Source organism: Myotis yumanensis, unplaced genomic scaffold (genome assembly GCF_028538775.1).
Source record: "Myotis yumanensis isolate MYYU_CA2020_CCGP unplaced genomic scaffold, mMyoYum1.0.hap1 SCAF_13, whole genome shotgun sequence".
Taxonomy (NCBI): Eukaryota; Metazoa; Chordata; class Mammalia; order Chiroptera; family Vespertilionidae; genus Myotis; species Myotis yumanensis.
The window spans coordinates 7,631,310-7,654,539 of NW_027223764.1; the positions used below are offsets into that span (position 1 = coordinate 7,631,310).

General features: G+C 44.9%; 1 protein-coding gene across 5 annotated transcripts in view; it reads left to right on the forward strand.

Annotated features, from left to right (window-relative positions):
- HSPA12A (heat shock protein family A (Hsp70) member 12A) overlaps nucleotides 1–23,230 on the forward strand; it is a 110,955-nt gene that overhangs the window by 1,659 nt on the left and 86,066 nt on the right. For 3 of the 5 annotated variants that reach the window (XM_070432187.1, XM_070432193.1, XM_070432191.1), the window contains exon 2: nucleotides 13,094–13,181. In XM_070432187.1, the coding sequence (XP_070288288.1) occupies nucleotides 13,094–13,181 (88 nt within the window). Of the gene's footprint in view, nucleotides 1–7,377; nucleotides 7,459–13,093; nucleotides 13,182–23,230 lie in introns of all 5 variants that reach the window. The other 2 variants (XM_070432189.1, XM_070432190.1) reach the window with 1 other exon arrangement.

Here is a 23,230-nt window from a genome sequence, read left to right on the forward strand (position 1 = left end):
TCTGAATCCTTCCCCTGGGCCACAAAGTTCAGCCCTTAGGGGTTTCTCGACTCATTTGACATTTTAATGGAACATCTGGAAGTACCCTGAGCTGGGACCACCATGTCTCAGAGTCTCCTCTCTATAAGGCATTCACCTCTAAGGTCCATGAGGACAGGGGCCTGGTGTGTCTTGTTCACCTTTGCGTCCCCAGCAACAGCACATTACCTGATAGAATAGATGCTCAGTAAATATCTGTCGAGTGAATGAAGGGGTTTTACACATAATAAGTACTTCATAAATACCTAACTCACAATCAGATGTTTTGGGGTTGGGTGAGTACTAAGGACACCAGGCTGGCTGGAGCAAGAGGTTTATTTTTAAGAATAATGAGAAATAAGGATGGAAAAGTAGTCTGAGGTGAGACTGTGAAGAAGCTGCAGCACCATTCTGTAAGAGTGGGCAGCCACCCCACCTTTCTGACTATAGGATAGCAAGATGGAAGTGGTGTTTTAGGAAGTTACCCGGCAGCAGTGGGTAACTTTGATAGGTGTTTTGTTATATAACAAGCAGGAGACCCAGGCAGAAAATGATACAGATGTAAGGCCCTAAACAATAATAGTAGTGCCGAAACCGGTTTGGCTCAGTGGATAGAGCGTCGGCCTGCGGACTGAAAGGTCCCAGGTTCGATTCCAGTCAAGGGCATGTACCTGGGTTGCGGGCACATCCCCAGTAGGGGCTGTGCAGGAGGCGGTTGATCGATGTTTCTCTCTCATCGATGTTTCTAACTATCTCCCTTCCTCTCTGTAAAAAATCAATAAAATATATTTTAAAAAAACAAAACAAAACAATAATAGTAGCAATGAGAAGAGAAGGGAGAGAGAGATGATCTGAAGCAAGGCTGAAAATCCTTTGAGGTTGGGGGACCAAAGGTGACTGTTGAGCATAGCCTGTAGAATTGTGTGACAGTTGACAGAAATGGGGGGAAAGAGTGATCTGGTTTTGTTGGAACAGGATTCATTTGGTTTTAGACATGTAGGACTCTGGTATCCCAGGGGAAAGGGAAAACTGAAGATACAAGATACCCACAAAAAAATCTAAAGTTGAATAGGAACAGATGAATCTTCTGGAAGGAAAAGGGGAAAACATGCTCTTGAACTCAGGATCTAAATGTTGGGGAAGAAATATATTTAGGATATAGGAAGAGGGTAAGGAGCTATTGTCGGAGACCCCCAAAAAAAGGGCTTATGGAAAAAAGAAAAAAAAACTCCAAATCATAGAATCTAGGACAGAGTTATGGAACTATGTCAACTGTGTGTGTGTGTCTATATATGTACTGAGCACACAGGAAAAAGTCTGAAAGGATATCATGAGCATGTTAATTGTGTCTTCCTTGGGTTATAGGAATATAGGGAACTTTTGTTTTCTTTTTATCGGTAGTTTCTGATTTTCCTAAAATGAATGTATTACTTGTATAATTTTGAAGAATTACATTAAAACTATTTGAGGAAAGGATGTTAAGTCAAATATTACGAGGAGAATTGAAGACGGAAAAGATTATTAGGGACTCAGTTCTTCTCTTGTAGATCATTCTATCTCCTCAAATAAAAATACAACTACTTGTAGGCTAAATGATGAATAAATAAACCTGTCATTCCTATTTACTGTTGATTCAGTCAATCAACAAACATTAATTGAATGAATGCCTACCATGTGCCAGGCACTGTTTTAGCTATTGGGCGGGGGTGGGGGGTGGGGTGGGGAAGGACTATGAATAAAATAGATAGCATTTCTACTTGTCATGGCACTTAAGTTCTAATTGTGCTCCAGTAACACATTTTAGTGACCAATTGGGACAATAAACTGAAATAAGAGACGTGAAAGCATTTTGAAAAGTTGGTCGGCTAGGGGTTTAAGAGCCTGTTAGTGTTGACAGGTTCAGAGAAAATAAAATGATTATTCACGAATATACCAATTTTCTTATTTTCCATAGATATAGAAGTTCTGGGGTTTTAATTATAAAATACATTCATACATATGCATATTTTATACAGACTTAACACATTCCTTATTCAGTACCTTCATATTAAGACTAAATGTCCAAGGGCACTTACAGAGCATTGGAGCTTGAAAGGGGGTGGAGTGCTGCCAACCCTGAAGGCATAAACTGGAGAGTTGAGCAGGCGAAGGAAAGGAAGAGAAAGGACAGATTCAGGATATATAGAAAATTCTGGCACATATCCAGTGACAGTGGGTAGGACTATGCTCTCCTCTTTTAGAAAGAGAAGAGATATTAGGAAGAGGACATGACCACGGCTGTTAACTTCCCATTGGAGGGGATGTATGGTGTGGGACAAAGACCATTTGGGAATTAGAAAACCTAGATTATAGGAATCCCAGTTGTCCCAATATCTTCTAAGACCTATTCAGTGAAATTAGGGGGTTGTATTAGATCAGTGTTTCCTAACCTTTTGGATGAAGACTCCTTTTGAGCAACAAAAAATTGACTCCCCTTCCCGTGTAATAGTGGTTATATATAGTGATTATGAATTCAGTAGTATGTCTAGAGGCATTTGTATCTCATTCATGGAAACGTACATATGACAAAGAGATGGTGTTTATGAGCAAGCCATTCTCCAGTGTTGGGAATGTGTTTGGGGTACATTGGAAGTTGTGGGGCCCTTGCCCACAGCCCACGGGCTTCTTGGGGGTCTTGATTGAGAACTACTGAATTGTGTCTCTCCATCTTAGATCTCTTCTACTTTGTGACTCTGATTTAAGATAAAATATCAGGGCATATTAGGGTCTTCCTATCTGCTAATGGAAGACCCTTCTTAGAGGAAATTAACCATTCTCTTTCTGCATTTCAAATAGGATTTCTGAGCTATGACAGACATTTCCTAAATGAATGAGGATAAAGAAAAATGTATTTGTTCATTTTTCCTTAATCCTTTCTGACATCTTTATATAAATTGGAATTTGTTTGCCATGACTTTAATGTTCAGAAGTGATTATTTAGATGTTATTTTGGGGTTGCTATCAAGTGCTTGTTAATTCTTCTTTCCTGCATTTGCCATCTGCGTTGAGTATCATTTTTCATAGGGAACTAATGAACATGATTGCAGGTGTCTAATCACAGAATCATAGAAACTAGAGACAGAATAGATGGATATGTTGTCTTTTCCTCTTGTGGCGAACGGGAGTAATAATGTTGCCCTTACCCAGTTGTCATGAATGAGAAATATGATTGCCAAGCTAATTTGCAATATAAATAGCTGCAAATTAAATGCTAAGTAATAAAAGCAGGAATTATTTGACTAATAAAAAATGTTTTTCTGTAATTTGATTTTTTCACTCCTAATGCCTCCTGGCAGTAGTCATTACCATTGTAGTAATAATAACAACAACAACCACAGAAGCAACTACCATTGATATAGAGCAATGTTATATGCCTGGGGCTTTCCTCATATCCTCCCATCACATCTGTAGAACAACCACAAAAGGCAAGTGGCTGGCCCAAGGTTACACAGTTAATAAAGACTAGAGCTGGAATTTGAACTCAGGTCTGACCACTCCAGTGTCCATGCATTTTCCACGGTGCTCCACGGCTTCTCAGATCTGGAACTCTCTAAGTAAAATTCTACCGTCTCATGTCAGCTATTGCTGGACTCTTTCCCATTCTCTGCCAGTTGAGTTGCTTTCATTGAGGGCTTGGAGCAAGGAGCCTGGATACGTGGTAATATTAATGTGATCACTGGTTCTCACTCTGGGCTGCACATTAGAATCATCTGGGGATTCTACTAGATTCTCCTGAATCTAAGCACCATTTGAATTTAAGCATCGCAAAGAGAAGGATTCTCTATTTTATTCACTGGTAGGGTGAGTACTGAAAATTACTGATGCCTGGGCCCTACCCCAGACCTATTAAATCAGAATCTCTAGGGGTGGGGCCCAAGCATAAGTATTTTTTTTATATGTGATATCAATGGGCAGCCAAGGTTGAAACCACTGTTCTACAAGCTTTCTTAATAGAGCCTGTCAAAAAGAGAATGGCTAATGCTTCACCCAGGAATGGTTTGATAACGGAAGCAGCCAAGATGGCCTAGAAGCATGGGGTCTTGAAATCAGACCCCATGGGTTCAAGTTTGAATTCTTTCAGCTCCCAGCTGTGTGACCTTGTACAAGTTTCTAAAACTCTCTGAGCCCATTTCCCCATTGCTAATATTTTCAATTTCATAGGATTGCTATGAGATTAAATTTAAAAATCCATGTGAACTTTTCCCCACTGTGCCCAGCCTACAGTACATGGTATCATTATTACCACAGAAATTGAGGAAAAGGAAAATGAAGCATTTTTAGCAGTTTTGCAATATTTGAAATCTTTTATTTAGCTTTGTACAGAAATTTGGATGGAATTGAATTAAATGACAAGAGGAACTTCCCCCTCCCTTTCAAAACAATATTAGTGACCTTCTGGTAATCTTTCACTTTTATTTTAACCTTTACCATTTGTGCAAATTATAAAGTGGATGGGTTATTTCTCTCTTGCTTCCCAAGTAAAGCAGTAAGCTGGAGCCTTAGTCCTAAAGTGAGTGCTCAAAGCTGGCATTCTTGTCAAAGGCTGTTTTAGATTTAGCCTTCCCGTCATTTGTTCAAAGGGCTTTGACACTGAAGACCAAAAGATACTGTTGGAGATGCTACTGCTGGCAGTTTAATTGGTATTTTTCAAGGTATAGACACACAGTTTCTCTATAGGCAGAATGAAACTGGAAATCCGGCAATTATCCAGTGAGTTCAGACAGTAAAGGAAAAAGGAAGAACTCAGGCAAAAGAAATCCTTTAAGCAAGCTATTTTACCTTTTTATTTTTATTTTTTGCCACTTTAAAATAGATTTTTATTTATTTTTTACTTTTTAGAAGTAGATACAATTTAAGAGTATTTTTATGACAAAATTAGGGGACTAGTAAAGCAAATACGTATACAATATCTTACAAAAGGCAGGTTTTCTAATTTTTACTTCTTTACTTTGTGTGTGTGTTTACTTCTTTTCTTAATATAAAAGTAGTAAAATTAAAAACAATCATCGCATTTACTGTGAATGAAGAAAATGTTAACCCTATTTCCATATAGGGGGCAGCAAAGAAGAAAGAGGGGAAGAATCCTGGTTAAGTGGGCTGGTTAGATGTTTATCAAGTTATGGCTAAAAATGTTTTCTGTTCCTGCAGCAGATCTTGATTTGGTTGTCTCCTGGCCCCTGAGAGTTGTGCACCCACCTATTTTGTTGTTGCACTTAAATGAGAGCTAATAAATTGTTTGACTTTTATAATTAAACTTAAGACCCTGATTGAAGGGGATTTTAGCTTCCCTGAAAATGTACTTTAAGTTAATCTGCTTAAGAGGAATTATCTGTTTCTTATTAGCAAAATGAAAGGACTGTCACTGACTGGCCATGAATCTTATAGTATTGTTAGCCTTCGAAATGGTAAAAAATTAAGTTGTCACATTTAGGTCTTGACTCTTTGCATTTTATTATTGTTATTCTCTTTTTCTTCCTTGATTTGCCTTTTTTGTTGTTGTTGTTGTTGTTGCCCTGTTTAAGAAGTTGGAGAATTTCATTATTTGAATATTTTTTTAAAATGCTAGTCACAGACACAGATGAAAATTATTTCCTGAAGAATTGTGATTTTGGCGGGGGGGTCAATTTCCAGGAATTTTTAACAAATAAAATAATTTTAGACCAATTTCTCAATATTGATTTGGTTTTACTGCATCTCTTTTATATGTGACAATCATTTAAAATTATCACTGGAGCCCTATTTACTCCCAAAATTATTTAAGGTGACACTTGTGGATGAATCTCTATTGCCATTCTAATGTTAAATTAAATTTCTGTACAATTTAAAAAAATACACAGAATTGTATTGTATGTTAACAAGGGATAATGGATCCTGTTTTTAATTAAATAATGCAATTATTATTTTTTTGTGATTGTGCATTCAACACCTTAGATGGATATATATAAATAAAAGTAGTACTGATCAGAATCAGTTCCCCAGAAAAAATGTTTCCACTAATACTTGAGAGACTTATTAAGGATGAAAGACTAAAATGTTATTTCTAAAGTAGAAATAATTTTTAATATGTTTTCAGTGATGCCTGTCTTCGGCTTAGGCTATAGGCAGCAAATTATTTTCAGTGCCTCAGTGTGGGCATAGGAAGGAAAAGGAAAGTGCAGGAGAATCTAACAGTCGTACTCAGACAAAAATAAAGAGTTGATGTAATCCAAGACCAGACTAGCTTTGTGGGTTTGTTTCTTTGGTGTACTTGAAAGTTATTCTGATTGTGTTCATGGTGTTGGGTGATGGTAGTAATTTGCTTTATATCAAATTTTCTTTCTAAAAAAATAAAAAAGAAACCACATTGGTACTTTCATAAATTAGAACTTCTTAAGAATTTTCTATCACAAACTTTTGTTTATAGACGATCCAATCACCAATAATCAAATGGTAGCACTATATCTTAAACAGCTTATTGGGGTACTTTAAAAAGTTTTCTGTACCTAGTAAAATCTTAAACTTGATTATCTCAATTTTAACAAAAGTAGGGGGAAAAAAGAGCGATGTACAGGGGTGGGCAACAGTAGGATTACAGTTGTGAGTATGCAAAACAGTTTATTCTTGTGTTAACATTTATTAATTATTTTATTATTTTCCAGACGAACAACTGTTAGACCTACTGTTGCCCACCCCTGTATATTAGGATGACTTTGTGTGATGGCACTTTCACTTGAAATAAATAACTGAGGCCAGAGTGAGGTTTGGATGAGAAGTGTCTGGGTGCTTGCCCTGATCTCCATCCGATTCTTTTTGTGTGCCTGGAGATAGGGCCAAAGGAGGCGACGTGAGAACCCAGGGCCCACTCTCTCCCCCTGCCCTTGTCGGAACTTGCAAAACTCCCCCATAGGAGCTCCTCTTGTTCAACAGCCGCTGTTAGGCTGCTGTAAAAGTCTGAATTGATTTATGAGCAGCCGAGTGACTTGAACTATCCCTGAGCTACTCCAGGTAACCATCTTCCCCAAAGGTCATGGTCAAATGTTTGCACTCTCTTCTCATCATCATTATGGGGATTTGAAAAATAGAGAAGATTGTGAGCCAGATTCTTGAAGCAGGGCGTTTCACAGAGGAGAGACGTCTCCGTTAACCTTAGATAGCTGTGCTTTCTAAAGAATTGGTCTACCTCTAAAATTTTAAATGTGGAGTTTCTGTTTGAGGGATCTACTACCAAATTTCCTTTTGATGTAAAATTTTTCCATGCCAACACCCATTGGAATTTTTATGAACTTGTGTGTCTGCCCTAAACTTTGGTGCCGAGTCATAGATGCTTTCTTTTCTTTACAGCCAGGCTGACAGCACATAAGGGAAATATACAGCTCCTGTGCTGATGTTGAGAATACAAAACCCAAGACTGTCTTTTGTAGGGTAAGGATCAACGACGGTGTTTTGTAGAGTAAGAACACAAACGTAACTTTTTTTAAAAGTATGGTATTTGAAATAAGTAAAATATATGTTTATCAGTTTATAGGCTTTAAAGGAATATTGTCCTATATACCACTTACTACTTTACTGAAAACACAGCCATTTTGAATGCTTAACTGAGACCATTGCAAGAAAAATATTATCTGTTTGGTTAATAATTATTTTCTGTATATTTCTCATAAACCCATTGTTAGAAAATTAGTTGTCTTTTTTGAGATAATTATAAATCTGCAAAAGCAGGCAATACAAGCAAAATGAAGAATTCAAAATTATAAGATCTCTTTGAATGTATTTTTGCAATAGACTTTATCTTCAAGTATTATTTGTTATATGTGAACAAAGGCATCACCATGTGAGGTTTTGTGCTTTTTAAAACTAAAAGTAACCATTTTTACTTTTCCCTGTGTATGTTTTCTGGGTTTGACTCTAACTCACCAGGGGCATTCCTTGAACTTTTCACACTCTTTTTTCAAGCTTTAATGCTAAGAAAAAGGCACGGTCCTCCTTGGCACAAAACTAGACCCTGGCTGGTGGATCAGATAGAGAATCACACACACACACACACACACACACACACACACACACGCCTGTCCCCCCGGGGTTAAGGCTCGGTCGGCTGTCACATCAGTATCAGCCCATACCATTGCTGTGTTTATGAGAGATTCACCTTACTCGCCAAATTCAGGCTTTAGGACTATACACCTGATGCCATCCCATCTCATCTATTTTTGACAACATGTGTAGGTGAAGTTTTAGGTTTTTTATGGTAGGCACCCAAAACCAGTCCTTTGGATCAGTCATACGAGTGATAGTACTAAAGTGCACCTCTTTCAGATGCACTTTAAAATAAGTTGTAATCTGGAAGGACCTGGTTGGAAGAAAGGGGGTGTGATCTTGTATCAAACTGGAGAAACACAGTATGGGAACCCTCCTCCAGCTGTTTTGTGCTTTCTGACTTTTGAAAGAAAGGAAACTTTGCAGCGTGTAATTCTAAGAAGATTGCAAGGAACAAAAAAAGTAGACCAGGCTCTTCATGGGGGAGGGGAGTGGGGTCTGACTTAGTCACACCAACTGCAGCTGAAACGTTCATTTATTATGACCCCATGCATTCTATTAAGGCATAAAATAGCCCCTTTTCTTCCCATAGCCAGCAGTTCTATATTAATTCAGGAGCTATAAGGCCAAGTTCAAAGTCACATCATTTTCTAGCTGGAAAGTAAGGACACCTTATATATGAAATACAGGCTTTTCAACAGGTACTGTTACCCCGCAGCCCGAGGTGAACTTTTTATTTAAGTATGAGAAATCTCACCCTTTCTGTGGGTTAACTTTTGGCGGCCGAGGTAACAAGTGTAAACGCCAAGTGAATGAGGGCTCAGGTTGAAAGGTCGATGGCTGTCCCTGCATAAGTAAATCCACAGATCCGGTTATGAGGAGTGCTAGCTCTTCCCCTTCAGACAGTCGCATTGGAGCCCCGGATGTAATTCTCACCACTGTGCGCACATTTCATCAGCGAGGTGTGCGTGGACAGAGGAATGATGTAGCATTTTAAAACACATTCTTTTATTTTTAAGTGCACGCCCAACATCGTGACAAATTCTATTTAGCATGAAGTTGGAACAAACTTAATTCAAGGTGAATTTCTACCTCGTGAAGTCAGGTGGTTTCAAACGTGCCACAAAGATCCATGAGGAACGGGGCTGTGACGCTCCATTTGGTTGTCTCTGAACTTGGTTGGGAGTTCCATGCAGACCTCTGGCATCGCGTGCAAACAAACCAAAGAAGAGGATGCAAAAGTGAAACCAGTCTTGTGGCTGCTGTCAGGGCGACATTCCTTCCACTGACGACGTGCTTGTGTTTTCCCCTTTGAATGTGCTTTCCCCTCCAGAAGTGTTAACACCATCCATTCATGCTCTCACTCTGGGAGTTCATGCGGAGGACAAGCGGCCGGAGCCCCAGCAGCAGGCCGGCCACCCGCCCGCGCTCCGGCTGCCCCCACCACCTTCCCTGTGCGTTCCTGCTTCCTGGAGGGTCTTTACAGGGCATTGCGATTCTGGCCTTGGTAGTCAGGCTGTCCTGTCTTGGCTGCAGGGGCTTAACTCAACCCACTTTTACTTTGTCTTGGCTGCCTATCTAACAGGCAAAGCTGCTAGAAATAACTGGGCATATTTACCACTCATCCATTGTTCATTACAGAATCATCTCTATAGACAAGGAAATCATACCGCCAGGCAGAACTTTTGGGGTCATTTACTTCCACACCATCATTTTACAGACAAAAAATAAAAGACCTTTCCATATAAGCTATGGAAGCACAGACTTCACCTCCCCTACCCATAAAAACAAAACAAAACTGTTGTGTGTGAAAGGCTGCCAACATAATGCTTCATACTCAGGAATCAAATTAGTTAATGGGTTTAAATGTAAGGAATTTAAAAATTATATTCACTATGTGGGTAGGAAAAGGAAAAATACTTTTTATTATGTACAGCACATTTTGGTGTAATATATGTAATTGCCTTAACGGAATAGCTATATATTCTGACAATATTACAAGATTTAAAAATATAAAATCCAAAATTTGTAAATTCCAAGGGAAAAAACAACAACAACCCCTGCTGCATCTACTAACAAGTTATGAAACTTGCACCATGGCCTTTCAGAAGGCTTATATGAAAAACATTGTTCAGCTGTCTTCAGATTTACCATTTTAAACGGCCTTTTGTAGCTGAATGCTCTGCACTCTCTCTTGTTTGTCAGGTAGATTGCCTGGCAGATGTTTTTGTCCTTTTTAAAAATACAGTATTAAGCATGCCTGCTGCTTGCTTCATCAGCTACAAGAAATATTCATGGCTCATTTTGTTGGGAGGTGACTCACCTGAAGCTTTGTTCCCAAATTAGTAACATTAGGAACCTGGCAGCCTCTCACTTAGCAAGTGGTGCTTCCCACCAATTAAATGGAAAAAGTCTACTTATTCCCACACAAACTTAGGCTTTCACCTGTCAGAGGAAGATGAGACCATCGCCAGCAGCTGTTTATTTTGCTGGCAGGTTGATGCCAGACAACAAAGTGATTTTCCCCAGGTGAATTACACCCTCGCATTGGCATGGCAATGACTAATAAAGTATTCATGGAAACTACTTAAGCATTTCGTCCCCTTCCTACAGTGTGTCGCTGCTGCCGCCAAGTGACAGGTCTGAAGAATCAGCAAATCTCACCCAATTAGAGCGTCATTCCTCTCCTAAACCAAGGCCCCTGCTGCCCCCTGGACAAAGACACTGTCTTCCTGTGTGATGAACGAAGATGCTTTCCTAAATCACACTGGACCCACATGGCCATCCCTCCGAATTCAGGGCTTCCCAGAAAAGAATGGCCTGGGTGATTCAGAAAATAACGTCACCCCAGCCGGTTTGGCTCAGTGGATAGAGCATCAGCCTGCAGACCGAAGGGTCCTGGATTCGATTCGAGTCAAGGACATGTACCTCGGTTGCAGGCTTCTGCCCAGCTCGGGCCCTGGTGGGGCATGTGAGGAGGCAACCAATCGATGTGTTTCTCTCACATCGCTGTTTCTCTCTGTCTTTCCCTCTCTCTTCCACTCTCTCTAAAAATCCATGGAAAAATATCCTCGGGTGAGGATTAAAAAAACAAAGAAAGAAAAGAAAACAGTGTCCTTCCCTGAACCGTCTAATTTTAGGGTTGAGGGAGTTTCAAGTTCAGTTTGGTTAATTTTCCACAACCTCACACAAAATCAGACTGTACGACAGGAAGGGAAATTCTCTGTCTTAAAAATCCACCAGTCCCACCCTAAACGTGCAACTCTGAACACGCCAGTCCCTGAGGACATATGCGAGGACTGCCCTCGTGAGCAACCTCGTTCTTGAACTGGGCTGAGAGCTTTTCAATTGCTGTGACATTTTCAGCCAGGGAAGTAGTCGTGGTCGCAGGGCAATGTTTTACAGGCAATTACTTTAGATGATCAATGGAGCAATTCCCCTTCCAGAAAGGAACCAAAGCGATCAAGTTAAATCATTAAAGAGAGAAAGAGGGAGCCAGAGAAAGGGTTCGTCTCATTAGCAGGTGCCTGTGCTGCGGGCTCCGCGGAGGGGAGGTTCCCAATGTCCCTGGCCCTTTAAGACAATAGCTGGGCCCCCTCCACCACACCACCCCCTCCCCCGTAGCTGTTGACAGGTCTAAACCTCCCTGGCAGCCCATTGTGGCCGCAGTAGGAGGCACCTGCAGAAAATGTGCCAAAACCAGGCAGGGAGCAAGAGCTTTTCAATAAGCGCCGCAGCTGGAGAGGAGAGGCAACACTAAACAAGCAGGCGCGGCCAGGCATGTGATGGGAAAAGGGGTCAAAGCCAGGCACCTCCTATCGGCTTTCTGAGCCCCGTTCGCTTCAATTTGCTGACATCTTCTAGCTGGCTTTTCTCTATTTGCTTAATATGCTGAGGTATTTCGCTTAAAAGCACTAAATGCTTCATCGCAATGAGCTGTTCTCTCTCTCTCTCTTCCCCATTTACTGTTATTAAGGACATTTTTCCCGTATTTTCTCTCCCTTTCTGCCCCAGACGAAGATTGTTTTCTTTTCCTTCCCTCTGATGACTAGGTTACAAGCATCCTCTACCACAAACTGCTCGCTTGATCTTACTCATCTTTAATTCAGAGACAAGTAAAACTCTCCAAATCCAGTATGTGAGCCCTTCCCAAAGCACACTTCCTGACTGCCTGAGCCTGGGTCTGCAGGCCGCATTGCTTTCCCACTCAGTAAACGTTTATGGCGCATCTACCGTGCGCCCACCACGGCTTTCAGGGCTTCCAGAAATCCGGAGAGGGACCAGACACCCCACCGAGAGGCTGACTCATGTAATCGTGGGTTTGGGAACTTGTTTTGCACCCCTGTACGTTCCTTGTCGTATTCTCAGTCCTTCGAGAATAAGCAAGAGTCCGGCCTGTACAGAGGGCCTGGATGTGCTGTGGTGTGGTGGCTTTGTCAAGTGGGCCTTGGGAAGCAAGGGCACAGATTCTCAATTTGGGCAGCTCTTAATGGTCCACACTCCTTTACCTTTGCTCGCTTTTCGGTTATCATGATACTCCCATTTTTTTCTCACTTTAAGGAGTAAGGCATTATCTTTTAAAAAAAATGTTTTTATTGATTTCAGAGAGGAAGGGAGAGGGAGAGATAGAAACATCAGTGATGAGAGAGAATCATTGATTGATGATGCTCCCTACTGGGGATCGAGCCTGGAACCTGGGCATGTGCTCTTGACCAGAATCGAACCCGGGACCTTTAGTCTGCAGGCTGATGCTCTATCCACTGAGCCACACCGGCCAGGGCAGTAAGGTGATGTTTTATCTTACAAAAACATCAGAGTCTCAGGACCAGCCACCTGTCCCGGGGCCACACAGCGAGTAGGCAGATGGTACGTGCAAAGGCCTGCCAGGAACTGGCCCCTCGGCCGCCCACCTACACCTTTCTACCTTCTACCCCCAGCCTGGGCACAGGATTTGAGAGCAGCTTGGAAACAGACAGACAAAGTGACATTTTCACAATGACACTCTCCCCCCCACCCCCTACAGATGGAGAGTGTTGGCGTGTATGGATTCTGTGGGTGTACATCGAAGAACAAAATGAAGTGCGACTCAAGGTGGGAGGTAGCCGCTACAGGTAGGACATGAACTAATTTCTGTAAGTACCTAACCGTCTGACATGGTTATCCCTAGGCCGTCACTCCTTTAAAACGGGTACACGGGGACTTAAGCACACATGAGACGTTGGCTAAACATCTGCAAAACATCAGCTTGTTCAGAATGCCAACAAGTAGGTGGGGGTGTGAGCACCAGGGTGTTTCAGAGGCACCGGGGTCAGGGAATGAAGTCCTTTCCCATCGACCCAAAGCCTGGAATGGCTGCTGTCTGGGACTGGTGGAGGGGACCCGGCGTGAGTCTGGCCTGCTGAGCACACCCTGGTCCCCTGCTCGGCTCTGTTTGGGCCCAGGCTGAAGCGCTCCTCGGCGCTTGTTTGTGCTTTTGACATGTCTCTCCTCTCCGAGGACTGGTCCTCTTCTTCCTTCTCCCCCAGCGCCTCCCTCCAATTCTGGAGAAAACAAGTGGACTATTCATGGAAAAAGAGAAAGAGTGAGCAGGGAGGGGGGGAGATGCCACCGACAAACTCCATTGAAAGCCACTGGCTGTTCATTTACATTCACACTTTTAAAAAATGTTAACTAATGATGTTAAATGGTTTGCCAAAGGTCCTGGCAGGTCAGTTGTAGAAGTGTCATTTCTGCCTAATTAGGGCTCTTGTGGCTGCCCGGGGCCTCCCAGTGCAACTGGTGACAAGCCGAGAGCTGACAGCTTCAATTGATGCCAATAGGAAGGTTGGACCGGTCATGTTTTCTAACTCAGCCAGGTGTTTGCTGAATGGGGGAGGGGACTGGGGAGATCTGAGCGCCTCTATGATCCTTTTTCTTTCACGGCTCCCTCCCAAGTCCTTCCCCTTTGCCTGTCTTGCCTTGTGTCAAGGTCAAGAATGGGCTTTGCTAAATCAGCAATTTGGGTTGTCTCTGGGAGGTCATTAGCAATCCCAGCCCAGACATTTCGAGTGGTCTCAGACCTAGATGCTAGACTTTTTTTCTCCCTAAAAATCAGAGAGTAGGAAAAGAAAAATTCAGGTGAAAAAACAATAGTAAAAACAAAACAAAACAATAAAGACCCAGAAAACTCTGCATAGCCACTGAAGTGTTAAACTTCTGAAGCTATCCATAATGATAAAATTGTTGGAAGAGAAAACAGCTAATACATCCTGATCAAGGCCTTAAATATTTTAAAGAAGAAAAGAAAATAATGAAAACAAATCCTATAACATTCAATTGGCATTGGAGTACCTGTCACACAGTAGGTGCTCAATAAATAAGTTATTGTTGACTTGATTTTTCAGGAGAAAAATTACTGTCTGAGAAACAAAGAGTGATTGATAGAAATCCTGCCACTTTGCTTTAAGTGTTTCTACAATGCTCTTTGAATTTCTCAGCTGACTATAAAACACATGCTAAGTTGAGTACCACCTGATGGGTTGATATGATTAGCTTATTTTTCCCTCCTACTTTCTTGGTTTTTGTTTTATAACAACTTACAAGCAAAATACCACTGGTGCTCAGCAGCCCCAGGCTGCAGCAACTACAACACAAAGGGGCACTCCCATGGCAGGGATGGGACATCCGTGTCCAGAATTCAGATCTGGCCTACGTACTGGCAGATCCTGCAGGGCTGATAGCACTCGGTCTTTGTGCCTGAATCCGCACACCAGCACTTGAGCACGTGCGCACTTGCACACACACACATACGTGTACTGAGGGTGTTAGTGGGACCGTTAGACAAGAAGGACAAGGATTAATACATGGGAATTTGGGGAAATGTTGCGTTAAAAGGAAAAAATGATCTAAAAAAAAAAAGCAATGTGTGTTTTGTGAGGAATCTGAGGCTCTGGAAAGGAGGAGGGAGATTAAAGTGATGGTGTCTGAAACCACGTTTTTAGCTTTATTTTCCTCACCCAGTGATCCTTTTCCCACCTGCTGCCTCTGTTTTCTCTAATATGGGACAGTGAAAATTGGGCCAGAGAAATAGACTGTGCATGTCTGCTGATTTGATCAAAAGAGTGTGGTGGAGGTTCAGTTCAGGGACAGCGTGTATAAGCACACCTGGGACAATTCCTGGCACATTGCAGGTGCCCGGGAGCAGCGAGCCCTTCCTGCTCCTGAGTCCTCCGTGGTCAGAGAGCACACGGGTTCTGTGGTGTCCTGTTAGTTTCTCAACACCCAGGACATTTATGTACAAAGAGAATGAACGGAAGGCTAATAGGCTGACCTCATGAATGATAAGTGAGCAGATGAAGCTACATGTATTCAAACAGTTTAGGTGCCTGTCTCAGACTTTTCCCTCCAGGGACCTCCTTTGTCAAGAAATTCCATCAAAAGATACTCTTTGCGATCTCGTCCCTCCTTTCACACCACAGCACCTGCGCTTTTTCTTCTTCTTCAGTGACTTTTTAAATTTTATTTATTGTTTACTCATGCTGCTGTTATACCGGGACACGTTTCCCTTCCAGTCCCAGTACTAACCCCTAGGTTGGCTCTGCCTCCCGCAGCCGCCTCCCTCTCCCAGTTGGACCCAAGCTGCCACTGCTGTCTGTGTCCCCTGAGGGGGAATGATTGTGTCCGGCTCTTAGGGGTGCTAAGAAGTGGCCACGTACGACTCTCCTTGTGGTTAGGAAGATGAGCATTTAAAACCCACTCTGGAAGATGCCACTGGTAAAGAAGGCCTTTTGCAGCAACTAAACCAGCCTAGAAAAATAAGCCAATTCATCATTAACACGCAAACAAACGAAGACTTTTGAAGACTTGTGAACAGAGGAAAGAACTGTGAATTACAATAAGTCCTGTAATTTGTGGCATTATATATACTCCATTGGTTTTTGTGATAATTGATCATCATAACGGTGACCCTGGGAAGGGAAAACTGTGTTCAGTTGGACAGGACCTAAATTTTTCTGAAAGACAAACCTGATTTTGTCTTCCCGTTGTTCAAGGCTTTTGGGTGGTTCTTTGGGATCTGGCTCTGGCTTCTCTTTGACCTTGAACCCTTACTCTAGTTGTGCTGACCTACTGGCAGCTCTCTTGCCAAGGTGTTTCATACCTCAGGGCCTTTGAACAAACTCTTTTTTACCCTTGGAATGCTCTTTCTCCCCACGATTCTCCTGACAAGCACTTATTCATTATGCCACCTCCTCCCCAGAGTTCTCCTGACACCCTCAGGTTAGACTGACCTTCCTCTCTTTTGTGTCCCCTACAGAACCCCACATTCTTCTCCATTACAATAATAATTGCAACAATAAACGTCCCCTCCTATTGAGTGCCTTCTGTGTGCCGGTAGCTGTGAGTGCTTTTGGTTGTTATATCACTTAATCCTTGCCACCCTGTGAAGAAGGCATCGCTGTAGATATCGCTTTACCATGAGGACTCTGAGGCTCAAGTTGCATATTTAAGGTCAAACAGCTTGAGAGTTGAGGAGGGCAAGCTGAGCACAGCCGGCCTGGCTCCAGTGTGCATGTTAGCCACCATCCAACGCTGCTGCCTTTCAGATGTAATATAATAATAAAACAACAAGAATGATATTTGTGAAAACAGGACTGAACAGGAAATAGGGCGAAGTCAAGGGCCAGGTGGGCTCACAAGTGCATCGCATGAGGTCCTGTGAATTTTATTTTTTTATTTTTTTATTTTTTATTTTTTAAATGTATTTTATTGATTTTTTTACAGAGAGGAAGGGAGAGAGATAGATAGTTAGAAACATCGATGGGAGAGAGACATCAATCAGCTGCCTCTTGCACATCTCCTACTGGGGATGTGCCCACAACCCAGGTACATGCCCTTGACTGGAATCGAACCTGGGACCTTTCAGTCCGCAGGCTGACGCTCTATCCACTGAGCCAAACCAGTTTCGGCATCCTGTGAATTTTAAAAGGCGAGCCATGAGGTGGTGCTCAGCCTCTGAGTAGCAGAGGAAAGACGCGTTGTCACCTGCAAGCCCTCAGGAGGAAAGGGCCCAGCGTGGCCTCCACTCTCCCCTGTGGGAGTTAGAGAAGTCTTGAGAAAATGAGTTGGGCTTTCCAGGAATCTGTTTGCATGAGGGACCAGGTCACTTCCCAGGAAATCCTAATAGAGTCCAGAACGAAGCTTTATTCTGAGGAGAAGGTCATATTGAGTTCTTCATGATGTCCTGTCACTCAGTCTGTCCCTCATCTCCTTGGCAGCTTTCCAAGGTGTTGACTTGGGCAGCAAGTAGCTCCAGCGATGTGACAGCCACACCAGCAGAGGCGGTGGGCCTGATGCTGGCGGTGTGGGTGGCACTTGCACAATGGCAGTGTCTGCACCGGTGGGAGGTGGCTCCACACCTTGGAAGTGGACACATCTCGGCGGCTGCAAGGGCCCGTCAGCTTTAGCGAGCTGGGGAGGCAGGTGGTTGGAAGTGATGGGAGTGGGCTCTGCCTGCAGCTGTGCAGGCCCTGGGCTGGCTCTTTGGGTGACTGGAGCCTGGACCACAGGAGGCTGTGGAGAGGCTCACCCAAGGAGATATTTGAGCCTCCCTTTGGGAAGATTTTCCCAACAGCTGGTGGGAGTTGGAGCCAAGGAAGTGCTCTTTATGTTGTTAAAATGATCCAATTTTTTGCATTGACTAGAGTGACCTTTGAAGAGATGAACGACATAAGGTTTATATAATAAAGGCTAATATGCAAATTGACCGAACGGTGGAACAACTGGTCACTATGACGCACATTGACCACCAGGGAGCAGATGCTCAATGCAGGAGCTGCCCCCTGGTGGTCAGTGCGCTTCCACAGGGGGAGCACTGCTCAGCCAGAAGCCCAGCTCGCGGCTGGTGAGTGCAGAGAAGGTGGCCGGAGCCTCTCCCACCTCCACAGCAGCACTAAGGGGAGCGGGCCTAAGCCGTCAATTGAACATGCCCCGAGGCCTCCCGACTGCAAAAGGATGCAGGCCAGGCTGAGGGACCTCCCCCCCCAGAGCACGAATTTCGTGCAACAGGCCTCTAGCTTGTAGATAAGAACCACCGGGCCAGTTAAGAGAAGCTCAGTTTTTCTAGTGCAGGCAGTTGAGCACACATTCATTCACTCACTCATTCATTCATTCATTCATTCATTCAACAAACATCAGTGAAACCTTTGCATGAGTCTGAAGTCAGATTATTGGCATCTGAATCTGGCTGTGCCATTTGCTAGTCTATGATCTTGAGAAAATTACACAATTTCTCTCAACCCCAGTTTCCTGGTCTGTAATATGAAATGCGAATGATGTTAAGTATCTGCCTCATTGGGTTTTAGGAGAATCCAATAAATGTGAGCTATGATTAAACATTAGGAGATGTACAAAGATTCATGTCATCCCACACTAATTAAAGTAGTATTTGTCCATATAGTGAAATGTGACGTAGCCAATGCCCACAGGGATATACTGAGTTAACTGTCACACTTGGTGGAGAGATTATGAATGGCTTCATTTACTTACTTTTCTTACCTGCCTTTTAGGCTTTGTCCAGAGTACATGAACTTTTGATGAGATTTTAAAACAGAAGGGAAGGAAATCCCATCTACCACCTCTGTGGTGCTTTAACCTGCGCCATGACGCCCCAATGCTTGAGCAGTTACAGTGAAGGGTCACTCGGGAGCTCATTGCATCTGTCAGCGGTTCTGATTCTCAGAGTTCTTGCTTTGCCTGTCAGCTTGTAGTTTACAACAGTTACAGTGCATTCATCTATTCATGCAGCTGATACTTACTAAGTGCATCCTAGATGCCAGGCACATGATAAGTTCTGGGGAGACAGTGGTGAGTGGAAGCCAACCGAGTCCCTTTGTGTGTACTTTGGGGGTGAATGATTGCTGTTGGCTCTTGGGAATGCTAAGAAGTGCCACCTGCAAATGATCTCGAATGACTCCCATTTTGGAGGCAGAGGTTTTTTTGGGGGAAAGAGGGAATGAGCCTAAACTATTCCCACTATTCTATCCACCCCCTTCTCTGCATTCTGCCGGCAGCCTGACAGACCTGGAGTGGTGGAGCACAGTGAAATCTTAAACAGAATCCTTCCGTGTAGCTATGAGGGCTCTGCACCTTGCTGGGTTCTGCCACAGGCAGGGAGGGAGTGAATGGAAGACCAGCCTGTCCCTGAACTTGCAGCGTCAGGAGTGGCTCCGCTGAGATTACCACAGACACTGTGTCGGGGTTAGCGCTCAGCACCTTCTTTCCTATTGTCTCTGTAACTCCATTGTTTTAAGCAAGCCAGCCGACTTTGTAGCCAGGGTGCACTCACTACAGACAAAGCCTCTGTGAGAAAAAGATGAGATCTCAGAAGCTTCTAGAGAGCTGGGAAAATCACAAGCCATCAGCAGTGCAAGTTCCAATTCCAGATTCCTAGGCCCCAAAAATAAAAAGCTAATTCAATGTGAAATAAACAAACCTGGATGGGGAAGAGGGAATGGCCTCCTGTAACAGAGTGTTCCTGCCTGACTCTGGGACACAGTTCAGCTTTATCAGTTCAGATGATTCTGGCAAACTTTCATTTTCAACATCCAGCAGCACAGTTGGTGTACACAGGGAGGAGACATGTTAAACATGGATGTCATGACTTGAATTGCTGAAGCAGTATTTCAGTTCTGCTTTCTTTAGATCCTCCCCCCACCTCGCCCCCATTGGCCAGTTTTGGAATTGTTTTAAACCAGTTGTCCAAGGATTGTGTTTCCCATCAGAAAAATACTAGTAAGCTGATGCCTGGCCAGTATGGCTCAGTGGTAGAACATCAGCCTATCAACCAGGAGGTCAATGGTTCAATTCCTGGTCAGGGTACATGCCTGGGTTATATATATTAAAAGTTCAGTTGCAGTAAAATAGCTGAGCAAATGGATAGTTGGAAGCAATTTGTAACCTTTGGCATCAAAAGGAGTCTTTGAGTCCATGTACCCAAAACTCGAGGATTTGAAAACCTTAAACTTGGCATTTCTCATTAGAAAGGCTTACATCGCTCTGAAGAGGGGGAAACCCCCATTTGCTGTGAGCGGCAGAGTCTCCTGGAGCCCATGGCCACACAGGCCATTCGAGCGAGGCTTCCGAGCTGTGAGCAAGATGCACCTTTTATGCTCGCTCCTTCAGTGCAATGGTGTGGGTGCTGTGAAGTCGGGGGTTAGTGCTATTGAAAACTCTGAGAAAAGGTTGAGAGAGCATGGAGCGTCATGTGGCCTGGCACGTGGCCAACATCCTCCGCTCTGTGTGTGGGGCTGCCTGAGCCCGGGCCAGGCGTCCCTGCCTCCGGAGGTGCCGGCTGAGCAGGGAGAACAATGGTTTGGGGGACTTATATAGCCAGTCGTTCCTGTCAGGGGCCAGATGATACAAATGCTTCAGAAAGAATAGATGGTTGGAGCTGGGAGGGGCTTCAGGGAGCATCCAGGCAGGGCGAACCAACCGTGTTAAGCATGCGGTCCACGCAGTCAAGTTTTGGACATGCAGCTCACTAATCAGAGGAAAACAAAACCAGAGAAGAAATGCCCTCATTTCTGACACAGGACACTCATGGCTGCAGATGCGCCTTCGTCGCGCTCAGAGAGCACATTTTCCTCCGGGGCGGTCTTTGGTTGCTTCCCACTTCTCTCCTCCACACCAGCCCAGCTGTGTCCCTGCCCAGGCCCTCTGCAGTGAGGCGAAGGTCCCTGCCACGATGGCTCCAGGTGGCTGCCCCTTGTCTCTCTGGAGGCCTCCCTTTTCCAGTTGTCCCCCGGTTCTGTTTATGCCCAAGAGGAAGCATCAGGCAGGGCGAGTACCTTTATGCCTCTTCTCACTAATCCCCTTTCTGCAGGAGAGGGGCCAGGCCTGGAGAGGCGCGAGAGAGCCTGTGCCTTCCCAGACTCCAGCCAGCAAATCTGTGACCCATGACTCCTCCCAAACCCAGGACTGACACGTTTCTTCCGAGGCAGCCCCCTGTATTGCTGACGTGTGCGCTGAAAACATCACGATCGTGACCATGACCATCGTGATCATGTCATCATCAAGGCTAACATCGGTGGAGCAGACCTGCACTCTCTCCCCACAGAGAGACACTGTCTTATTGCCTTGGAACCCACAGGACTGGGGTCTGGGAAACTGCTTTAGGAAGGCCTGTCCTCCAGGCAACCATAGAGGGCACAGCCAGCAGAATAGGAAGGCCTAAGGAATAGCAGGAAGCACCACTTGCCCACCCATCCCGGCTGATTCTGGGGCCTCCTGGGGAACTGTGTTGGGGGAGGTCCCAGGACAACATCCAGGCTCAGTCTGAAAGAGCATCATGACTGACTAGTGACGTCTGCCGTGGCAGTGACCAAGGAGGCCTTGGCAGCCTGGGGACCACGGACCTGCCCCCTGGCCTCCAGCTCAGGAAAGAGCTGGAAGTGGGGGTGAGGGCTGCACTGGGATCCTCGCTGCTCCAGATTTCCAGGACCACAGTCATAAATTCAGTTCACCACCACGAGCCTCGCTTCCCTTGGGGCAAAGTGGCAAAGTCGCACCCACCACCCCTGCCTGTGTCACAGAGAAATGCTGACGACCCAGTGGCCTACTAGGCATAAGGAGGCCATGGAAGAGCCACTGCTTCAGCAAACCATAACCCTCCAGGTCTTGGCAGCTTTCACATGGCGCTCAGCTTGACTTACTCGAGGATGTTTGATAAGCAGGCACTGTCTCCAAAGGTGTGGCAGGGCTTTAGGTGGGGCCAAGGCCAGGCCAGCAGGGCTGACACAGCCCTATCCTGCACGGGTGAGGGGAGGGAGCCCGCACTGGAATCCAGGAGCAGAGAGTCCCTTGGGGGGGGGGGGGGGGGGCTGCCTGGAGAAGAGCGGTGACCATAAGGCTGAGGGGCACAGCCAGTCACAGGACCCCAGGAGGGGAGCCAGAGATTTCACCTCTCACCCCTCTCTCCTCCCTCCACTTCCTGCACTGAGCCCGGCCAGAAGCCCGAGTTGCCCATTGACTCTGGGGCTGGTCAGTCTTGGTCTTAGCTGGGGCTTTATATCAAAGTGCCGTAAACCGAGTGGCTTACCGACAAGAAAAACCTGTTCCCACAGTCCAGCTGGAAGGCAGAGATTAGCTTGATCGAGTTCTGGTGAGAACCCTCTTCTGGTTGCAAACTGCCTGCTTCTCACGGTGTCCTCACGTGGCAGAAAGAGAGCTCTGGTCTCTTCATCCCCTCGCGACGCCACCCATCCCCTCACGACTCCTCCCAAGGTCCCACCTTCAGGGACCATGACATTGGGGACTGGGGTCTCAACATGTGGATTTCCAGGGACACAAACTCTCAGTCCCTCACAGTCTCCCTGGGCAGGGAGCAGAGCAGGCAGGTGGCCGCTGCATTTTGCCAGTTGCGTTCGTTTTCTGTGGCTGCTGTAACCAGTGACCATGTACTGGTGACTTAATGCAGCAGAAACTTACTGTCCCCCAGTTCTGGTGGCCAGACGTTCAAAATCAAGGTGTGGGCAGGGCCACGGTGCCCCTGGGGCTCCAGGATGAATCCTTCCTGGGCTCTCCGGCTTCCTGTGGCTCCTGGCAGGCCTTGGCTTGTGTCTGCATCACTCCCATCTCTACCTCCACCCTTACATCACCTTCTCTGTGTGTCTCCCAAAGACACTTGTTGTGGAATTTAGGATCCACCTGGATAATCCAGGATGATCTCCTCATCTCAAATCTTTAACTTCATTACATCTGCAAAGACTTCTTTTCTAGATATGATAACACTCATAGATTCCAGGGATTTGGTGTGAGTATATTTTGGGGGAAGGGGGGTGAGTCACCATTCAACTCACGACACAAGCCTTTTGTTCCTGAGGTGTTCTGCTGGGTCAGAACCATCTTTCCTGAAGGCTGCCCTTGGCTCTGTGAGGTAGCACCCCTTTAGGTGAGCCCACCATGAATCCCATCATGCTGTCTCAAATGCCAAGGCCAGGTGGAGATCTCTCTGGTAGCCATTTGCCCACCACTTCTGGCCCATGACACGTTTGCTGGCAACTGGGGGTCAAGCTCAGAGTCACAGACATCTTCCAGCTCTCTAGGCCGCCCTGGGCTGTCATCCGCTGCCTTGGGTCAAGCCCCAAGTGGGGCCCCAGGAAAATGGTCTGCGTCTCTCACGCAG